This window comes from Mycteria americana, chromosome 12 (assembly GCF_035582795.1).
Source record: "Mycteria americana isolate JAX WOST 10 ecotype Jacksonville Zoo and Gardens chromosome 12, USCA_MyAme_1.0, whole genome shotgun sequence".
NCBI lineage: Eukaryota > Metazoa > Chordata > Aves > Ciconiiformes > Ciconiidae > Mycteria > Mycteria americana.
This window is the reverse complement of record NC_134376.1, coordinates 414,437-424,084: the sequence shown is the minus strand read 5'-3', so window position 1 is coordinate 424,084 and position 9,648 is coordinate 414,437. Positions and strand designations below refer to the sequence as shown.

The window sequence follows — 9,648 nt, the reverse complement described above, 5'->3', positions numbered from 1 at the left end:
AGATTTCTGTCCTTTGGGCTTAAGCAATGCTATTATTGATGATTAGTTTCTTATTCTCCAGAAGCAAGCAGAGTTATTTCATACTTCTACAGCTGTAAATGTGATTGGACATTTCTAAGCAGTGTTTTCCCAGAAAGTTTATCCAGTTTATGGTCAGACTCCCTAAACTGATGGAGCATTTTTTCAGCTTCTTGTTCTTGTCCAGTCAGAATGGGAGTTATGCCTGCAGCTTTACGGCAGCATATACTTCTTGTTGGATAATTGTTCCAAAAGTTTTACTCCCAAGTCTGAACTTTTCTAGGGCATTATCATATATTTTGGTATGGTAAATTCCACCCTAGTATGCTGGCAGTGGCACAAAACAGTTAAGAACGGTTACGTAATTTTATGTGTATTAAAATATATATGTGTATTCTCATTATTTAGAAAACCCTATTTGCATTGCCATTCATAAGGAAGGAAACTGTAATGCTAAGCACAGAAACTGGTTTAACGTGTTTCGTAAGTAAGATTTTTGTACTGCAAATCTCTCTTCAAAGTTCAGGTTAGCCAAGTAGTAGAGATATCTACGCAGTGAAGTGTCTGCATTTAGATGTGATAGTTAATATTTGTATAGGCACTGGTTTGTAGCTCACTTTCACTAAGTTGGTGGTTAGTGAAAGATCTTACTGCTCGTAGCTAAGGTGCTGATGAACATGTTATTCATTTGTTTTTACTGAAAATATCAGGTTGAATTTCATTTTCACTCAGGTGAGGTTTAATCCTATCAGAAATAATCTTTCTTTGCATGAGGGCAGTCACTGCTGTAGTTAACATCAGCACAAATTCTGTGAAGTGGGAGGGCTGTGAGGCAGACAGACGAAGAGGCTTTCCAGGACCCATCAACCAAACCCGCACTGAAATGGTGGAACAGGAAGATGCATAGAGACCATGGTCAGCCTCATGAGTAAGCCGATCCACTTCCCTAAATCCAAGCAAAGTGAAGTTTAAGCAAAAACCCACAGCTCATTATTGCAGCTACCTGGAATGGGTTACTCACTGTTGAGTGTCGTAGCACAGGGCTGTTAAGGGAGGTGCAGGGACAGCAGTGGTGCTTTCTTCCCCTTCTGCTCCTGCGCTCTCTCTTGTGGTCTTTGTGAAATCCTCCTGGAAGGCTTGCGCTTGGCTGGAGCAGCCAGGAGAGGTCTGCTCAGGCTAGGACTGGAAAGCTGTTTGCTGCAGCACTTCTCTGCTGAGCCCCAGCTTCATTCTTCCTTTCCCTGGCTTTTTTTCTTCTACATAGCTATGCCCTCCTGTCTGTTCATTTCCGTTGGATGGCTTTCTGTGCGTGGGTGTTCTTCCCCTTCTCTCCCTTCAGTATTTCTTTGGTGAAATCACACTGTAACTCTTGAAGAAGGGGGAGCCCTATTCCTATGCCTTTGCATAACCCAGAACTGGCGATAAACACCGGGGCTGGCTGGGCGGCTGGCCAGCTCACCCCCTCTCCTGCGATAGGCACGGTGCATGACTGCGGTGGGAGCTAAGTTCATGTTCCGTCCTCCGCTGCCTCTGCTTTTGCCATCCGGAGCTATTGCCGGGCTAGAAAATGCAGGTAGGTTTCACATGGCAGGGTTCTGGCCTAAGGTGATGATCTGCCTGGAGTGTGGGGGGGTTCTGACTTGGGGCTGGCTCCCAGGACTGCCAGCAAGGTGTACTGGCCTGAGCCGCACCTCCCAGGCACCAGCCTGTGCTTGCAAAGGCAGCTTACCCTCCCGAGAGAGGAACTTCATCCCTGGAGGCTGGGACCCTCCAAGCATGTCCTTTTTAGCTAGTGGAGGCCTCCTACCAGGACAGAGAATTACTGATCGCAGTAAGTGTGTTTTTCAGTTTGTTTTGTAAGACTGCAGTGCAAGTGGAGGCTTGTGCCAAGTTTTAGCCTAGTTACAATGCCATTTATTACTCGCTCGCGATCACTGCACCTCCGCATCTTTCTCATCTGGCTGCCTACCAAATATTAGCAACCTGACTCACCATGAGTGACGTGGGTTTCTGAGAAAAGCAGGTGTATTCCCAGTTCAGGAGAAGCTAGTTCTGATACATGGCTTCTCCTTTGCAGAGAATGCCGCAAAGGAATTTTTTGCGGCATTTTTTTTTCTTCCTCCTCTTTCTGAACAGCGTTAGCTCCTTGGAAATACGCACCTGTAAGGAACAGCTGTTTGCAAATTCCTCTCAGTCACAAGGTTTGTCATTGCCTGTGGAAAACTAACAGTAACCACAAGACGAGCATGAGACTAGTATGGAGCAGGAGCTTGAGGATGTGGGGTCAAGTTCTTGCGGGTAGGGACAAGTTAATTGAAGGTGAGGAAGGGGTCAGCTTTTTCAATAACTTGTCTCTGCATCTTGCTTTGGGAACCTGCATTGTTCAGGCAGGGTGCAAGGATGTCCAAGTGCTTATCCGTCATGAGCTACAAAATTTATCTAAGAAAAAAAGTTCTTTTATGTGTTGCATTCTAGCAGTGACGTGGCCAAAGGAACAAAGGGTAAGAGAACCAAAGGCGGGGGTTGTGACTTCCAAAACCCTGCTCCCTAATGTTTACCTCTGACTATGGAATTATGTGACAAAACTCCTTAGTGAATAGAGACTGAGAGGACAGTTTGCTTTCTCCTAGCTGTGTCTTTTTTCTGTAGAAAACTCCTTTGGGAGCATGGTTTGTGCAGTTTGTATTCTAGCTCTGACAGAGGTGCTTCCAAAGTGTGTAATTTTGCATACAGTTGCTTTCACAAAGAATAGGTGGTTTTGACTAATTCTCAGGGGAACTGTGCCCGTGCGATGCACAGGCACACACACAGACCATTTGCCCCCCTCTGCAGATTGCTGAGTATGGGGGCTGCCCAGGCAGAGTGCGAGGTCTGCCTGGGAGTCTGTTGGCAGCTCCCACATGGTGATGCGTCATGATTACACGCTACCCAGAATACTAATTTTTTTCACCACGCTGCTATGACTGAGGCAGCCATGTCATGCCATCAGCTTTTCATCAGATGTTGCAGCCACAGCGCACAGCCCTCAAGGCCCCTCTGACTAAACTGCGGTGACGAGGTTGAAAACCAAGCAACGACTCAGTATGAACTTGCTGACAATCAGAGCAATGAGACCGATGAACCGGTCTGGTTTTCAGCTGCGGGACTATTGTCTCTCAAAGCAGATTGCTCTGAAGCAAAGGAAAAAAAGAGCCGAGTGAGGAAGAAGGCATTTCCTAGGTACCTCACTAACACTTAACCAAAGTTAAAGCTTACTAAATTGCCGTGCCTTGGTGTGTTTTCCCAGAGTGCCTAATAACAGCTATCAGCAGCACTGCTAAGTCCTGACTATTCTCATTCCTTTGACAAGCTGAGAAAGCAACGTTGAGAGGAACTTTACATCTCTGCTGTACTCTGGCCAAAGGTGCTTTTCTCTGTTTGTCCCTTGTGCTGTTCTGCTTCCATCCTGTCCCTTCTGTGGCTTTATACAACATGGAAGTTTCCACACAGCCGCTTTCTGCTCCTCCGGCAAGACTGCAAGATGGAAGAGAAGAAAAACTGGCTGGAGCCTAGATGAACAGAGTGGGGACCTGACTGCTGTGGCACATTTAGCTGCATAGCAGGGAGGAGCAGCTGTTTTCTTCTTTTTTTGCTCTTAGCCAGAATACTGTCTATAAAACTAACCATCTGTGCAGGAGACCTACAATTCTGTATTCTGAATGCAGAGAGGCAATTGTAATGGCAAGAGTTGGTATCGTAGCAGCCTGTGGCCCGCAGCCTGTCTTTGATAGAGGGAAGACTGTGCTAGACCTGCCCCAGTCCAGGGAGTGTGGCAGGCGTCCTAAGGAGCTCCTCTCCTAGTTCAGTGATGGATCAGGTGCTTCCATGGTCCTGTCTGTGCTCCCTTGGATAAGAGCAGGGCATTGACAGCAGTGTGGTGTTTGTCCTCTGCTTGAAGGTTACTGAGTCGGTGACTAATGTATCACTGGGACTTTCCTACTTGCTGCTGTTTCCCCAGCTCTTAAACATGGGGGAATTTGGCATAAGCTGAAGAGTTTGAGGTTGGCTGCTTCTCCTCAGCTCAGCCACTGCTGGTTTCACTTGCAGTGAGCCACCCACACAGCAACAAGAATTGTAACAGGGTGAGAAAGCACTGGACCGCCTTCTGGGGGTAGAATTTCCACACCTGGCTCAGGGTTGTAACCAGTCCCCGGTTCTTGTCTTGATGCTCTAGAGAGTTGCTGTGAGAACCAGGTCTGCACTGGCTGTGGTTGGCCCTGAAGTTAGCGCTCTCGGCCCTGGGTGAGCAGCCAGCAGAGGTCTCGAGGAGCTGGCTCTGGCAGGCTCATGCTGTGCTACGTTCACTAACCGGTGCATGTGTCGGACAGGCTCTGGGCTTGAAGGTTATGCAGGGCGGTTCATTGCTAGGTGGTCTGCTCCCCCACTGCCTAGCTGAGGGGCTCCAGAAGCACATAGTATGCTCCTCCACAACAGGAGGGAGACAACAGAGCCATCAAGTGCCGTGTTTCCTCCGCAAGGGCAGGAATTGGGACCTATCGTTCAGCATGTGCTACCTATTCCATGGCCTCATTCTGAGCTGTGCTGGGCCCCTGCAACAGACACTGTCGTCCGGAAGCATCGGCGATTCTTCCTGCTTCTGGTCAGACCACCTTTGCTATTCTTATGGCTCGTCTTAAAAACCTCCAGCTGTGCTCCCCAGTGTGAAGGACGAACACATTCAACTGCTGTCCTTATTGTCTCTATTTTGCATGTTGTCTGCCATTGTTTTAGCTTCTTGCTGCTCCTAGCACATCACTTTCCAGCTTCTGCACGTGCACAGTGGCAGGGTAAGGAGTGTGGAAACTAGGCTATGCAGAGCTGGTCACAGAACAGCAGCCAGGGGATCCAAGCAGCTTCCTTGTTCAAGCAAGAGCCTCACACCACGACCAAAGCCACTGTGGGGCATGGAATCCCCCGGCCCCTACATTTTGTAGGAACAACCTTCAGACTCCTCCTCTTTTTGCTGAGCACTGTAAATGTTTACCACTGCTGATTTGGATGCAGATACACTGATGTGACACAATTTCATCGCATTAGTCCTTGTGCTCTAGTGGAGCCAATAACCCCATGTTTTGGCCTTTCTAGCCTCAAACAAAACAAGCTCCTGCCTTCTGCCACTTTACAATGAACTCCTACCAGCATCATAGCGAAGCCACAGCTTCACGAAACTTGGACTGCCCAAAGAAAGTCTCACGAAGCCTTTTGGCTTCTCTATGAAGAAATGCATTTTGAATTTTTGGAAACATTGGTTACTTTGGAGCAATCTGTTTCAGTGAAAATCCTGTTTATCTCCAATGTTGCTAATATGCCCCAACATATTGCAAGGTGCTTCTCATAACTCTGCCTGTTTGTCCATCCTGCACCCCATCCCGCCTTTTCTCCGGAAGACGCAGCACATCCCTGCCAGTGACATGAGAAGCCACTAACTCTGTTAGGACTGTGTGTTGTGTGGGTTTGGGATGGAGCCAGCAATGCTGCTGGAGTCTGTGGTCTGCCATGCGATCATCTGCAGCTCGCTGCTTGCCACGTGGAGGCAGCATGCAATGTGAGCCCTGAGCTTTTGCTTTGAAAGTGCTTCCACAGTCAGAGGTTGAAAATAGCTAGTGTGGTTTTCAGCCTATTAGATGCCAGAAGCTGTCCAAGGGAAGCTCAATTGCTGTCCCCAGCCCCAGGTGTGGAAGGCCTGCTGTAAAAGCTTGTGGCCAGGCGGCATGGGTAGGACATGCTGATTTTTGGCAGCTGCAGTAAAACAAAGAGAGAGGCTCAGGTGAGGCTCTTGCCATAAATAGCTGTATGCCAGCAGCAGAGTTCTGGACTTGGTGCATCCCTGCGAGCAGAGATCAGGGGACAAGCTGATGGGCGTTGGCTCTAAATGGGCCAGCTTCTGCCAACCTGCGTGAAAGGAGCAGTGAGTTCTCCCAGCACTGCTGACTCAGGTGAGCATCGGGGGAACGTGCGATGGACTTGCTGACCTCGTGCAGAGTTGCTGCTCTTTGGAAGCACAAACACAGAAGGTGTGACCAGGGACCAGTCTGAGAATGGCTGTGATAGGGGAGGGTGGAGAGGATGGGACACATCGGCTGAACAGAGAAGAAAAGGCTGATGCTTAGTTTGTGAAGCTGCAGGAACCCAGCTGCGGGGCAGGGCTCTGACAAGTATGTGGAGGGGGAGTACTGCCTGTAGGTGGTCCAGAGGGGTCTAGGCTCTCAGAGGAGGCTGGTGTGGAGGCTGTATTGGGGAGAGCAGGCTTTCCTGTGGGCTGAGTGTATACAGTGTAGCAGGGCGTCTGGGGAGGTGTTCTGGGCACCTTCTGCAGGGTGCAGACGAGGGTTTGAGCCTGAGCAGAGCTGTAGGTTTCTGTTCCAGCTGGGCAGGGTGAGTTCACAGGCACAGTCATTCCTGTTTCTGTTTACCAGCATGTGTCTGGTGATTTCCTAAGAGAAGATACAAGCCTCTGTGCGATCCCCTCTGTGTGAGCAAGACGTACATAGTCACAGCTCTGTGAAGGTAAGCCCTTTTCCCTGGCAGGAGCCAAAGTGATGTCCTCCTACTACAGCCTTCATGCAGAATGGCTTCAGACTTGATATATATTGGGGAAAACAAGAGGCTGAGCCCAATGTTGGTGGCTACAAAGAGGCCACTGGCAATGGCAAAAGGGAGGCAGGAGGGCAGGGTGCTGGGGTCTCTGTAGGCGGCACTCAGCATTCCCCAGACCGAAAGCAACGCGCTCCTTCCTCCTCTTCGCAGCATCCTGTGCCAGCTCACAGGCTGCCAGCTGGGGGGCTTTGTTGTTTTTCAACCTGCTGCTTTGCTGACTAACACCTCCGCTTTCTGCCTGGCTCATTCATATTTTACCCCATTTCCTGAGCTTTGAGGTGGTTTCTTCTATTGCTTTCCCTTCCAGTAGAACACTGTTACTCATGTCTCAGCTGTTCTCCTGCCATTTTTTTTTACTCATTACTTATTGTAATGTATGATTATCTTCCTCCTAAATGTCACCAGCCAGTAAAGGTGCCTTTGACCCTAGAGTTATACCAGGTCTGTATGTTTGATGCTGAGGATATTGTTTTAATTCCATTGTGACAGGAAGAAAATACAGAGGCAGTACTGTTTGTGTGGGGTTTTTTCCCCACATCATGAACTTGATAACTGCAAGTGTCACTAATTCCCTTTTCTAGAGAAAGGAATTGTCAGCTCTCATTGTTATTTCCTCTGTGTGTATCTATTCTTGGTGATAAATACATACAGATGTTGCCCTTCTTCCAGTCATGGCAAAATGCTTTTGGGCCATCAATAACTTTAGCAGAATCTACCAAGCCTTCCCTGGTGTGCCCTTCACACTTGCTTCTTGGTGAATATTGCCACTGCAGGCTGGGCTGAGATTACAGGTGGATGAAAGTAGTTGCCTCTTTATCTCAAATCAACATCAATCCATGGCAACTGAACTGCTTCAGGTCTCCAAATGTTTTACCTTGGGGGCTGGATTCAGCTGCCCTGAAGTGCCATGGAACCTCAGCTGTAGAGGAGTCGGTGCCCCCACAGCACAGAGTAGCTGTAGAGCTGTGTGCGCTTGGAGATGGTCCCTGCACGCTGAGCCCACTGACCTGCTTTGTTCCATGCAGGAGGTGTATCTCTGTACTGTCCTCCAGGTGGCAACAGGTATCGGGGCCCCTAGAGATCCTGCATGTGTGTCCTACATCGTGGCTCTTCCCAGGCTGGATATGGTGGGTACAGTCCCTCTCAGTCACTGGGAGAGATCTGGTGGGTCACACTGTGCTGGGCTTCCCAGGACTGAAAAGCTAGGCATATGTTAAGCATTTGCTGTGCAGGGGCAAGACTACTTGCTTCTCTTCACGCTGCAGCACTCGCAGAGTTTCACGTGTGCACATGCATGTGCTTGCACATACGCACACATGTATAGGCACAGTGCTAGATGACAGAAGAGAATCAATCATTACGTTTCAACACATCCATGCATGATGAGCTATTCCAGCCTTCTGGCAGGCCCTTAATGCTTCTCTTGGCTTTATGCTTCACCAGCAACGAGCATCACAGAAGGGAAACTGTACATACACATCTGAATTCTGGCAGTTGGTGAAGGATAAACTTCCTTAAATTAAAATTAACTACCTTAGAAAAAGAAGTTACAACTGCCACTGCCGCCCTCTCCTAGGGCTCATACCTACCTTCAGTCCCACCTCTCTTTCCTTGTCTCTATAAGTAAACACCTCCATGCCCCTGACTCCCCCCGGGAAAAATGGGTGTTTTGGACCATTCAGGCCAGGGCAGGTGGCTCTTGACCATGCTTGCCAGGTAGTTGCTGGTAACTGGGCTGGCCCATGTGCTGGTTGTGCACTGTTATAACATGCATGGAGAAGATCCCGTTACTTAGCGCAACAGCTATTCCTTATCGTGTTTGGAGCAGAATCTCTGCAAGAGGACCAGCTCTTCCTTTTACACGCCTTGTGGATCACTTATAGGCGTGGTGTCGGGCCCAAGCTTCTAGAAAAGACTTGTCTTGGCTGATGCTGCCTATGGGTTGTAGACATTGTCACTGTTGGGTGCAGTGTGGGATAGCACAGGGTCAATGAGGCTGAGCAGCTAAGCTAGGCACTTCCCAGGCAGTTAGTAATAGCTTTCTCTTGTGAGGATAGCAGACCAGGACGGTGGTGTGGCTTTTGTTCCATGGTTACACAGGACTCTCCAAGGTGTGCTAGCACCATTATTTGTTCAGAGGAAGGAGGGAAGGGGCAGCATGTGTGATCAGTCCAAAGAGTGATAGTCTGGCAGGCATAAGCCATGCTCCTTTTAAAACATGCAATAATATGCATTTGATATTACAGAGCTAATTTTTAAAACAAGAATACTGGTGGTACTCTAAGACCAACTGCTTTATACATTTAAACATATTGCACCTAAATGCCTGTTTTTCTCAAACTTAACTCATTAAAAATGAAAAATCGCTTGTTGCACTAATATTTTCTGTACAACTGCTTGGGCTGCAATTATTCTGTATTATTATCCTTTCGTTGTATATTAACTGAATCCCATGTTAGCATTTCTAATAGTTTTGGTTTAGACCTGCTGGCCTGCTTTGTGGCCCAGAATACCCTACTTCCTTTTATAAAAACCCTGGCATGTTGTTAACAGTCTTACATTCTCCTGGGAACATCCCCTGACATAGTGGCACCTCACCTTGTCCCTGCCTGTATTTCTATCAGCATAGAAATTAGAGCTGCTCTCTTTTGCACTGTTAGCAGTTTCCCCATGGCTGTGTGTTCATTGCTCCAGACTGGGATCAGCAGCCTTTTAAGTCTGGATTTCTCCCTTTCAAACAGATGTTATGTATGCTAGAAGCAGTAAGCTCCTGATTATTTTTCAAGTGTCTTACCAGTACATGAGAGAGAAACAGCTGCTACTGCTGAATATGGAGCTGGGACTTTCTGCCTTGAGCATCTTCTGACAATCTTATGCCCTCTATGGCCTGCGATTGCTGTGTCCTTGCCTACATGAGGGATGGGATCTATTTTGTTCTTTAACTACTACAAAAATGTATTGTACTTAGACTGACCAGCCATGACTCTCCCATAT

At 48.1% G+C, this 9,648-nt stretch overlaps 1 protein-coding gene across 9 annotated transcripts in view; it reads left to right on the top strand.

Annotated features, from left to right (window-relative positions):
• The first annotated feature begins 162 nt into the window (after positions 1-162).
• Positions 163-9,648, top strand: part of IL21R (interleukin 21 receptor) — a 28,656-nt gene continuing 19,170 nt past the window's right edge. For 4 of the 9 annotated variants that reach the window (XM_075515302.1, XM_075515303.1, XM_075515304.1 and 1 more), the window contains exons 1-2: positions 163-5,993; positions 6,474-6,564. Coding sequence is in view for 4 of the 9 variants with exons in the window: in XM_075515300.1 (XP_075371415.1) it covers positions 5,930-5,993 (64 nt within the window). In the remaining 5 variants the exon portion in view is untranslated. Of the gene's footprint in view, positions 5,994-6,450; positions 6,565-7,679; positions 7,782-9,648 lie in introns of all 9 variants that reach the window. The other 5 variants (XM_075515300.1, XM_075515296.1, XM_075515295.1 and 2 more) reach the window with 3 other exon arrangements.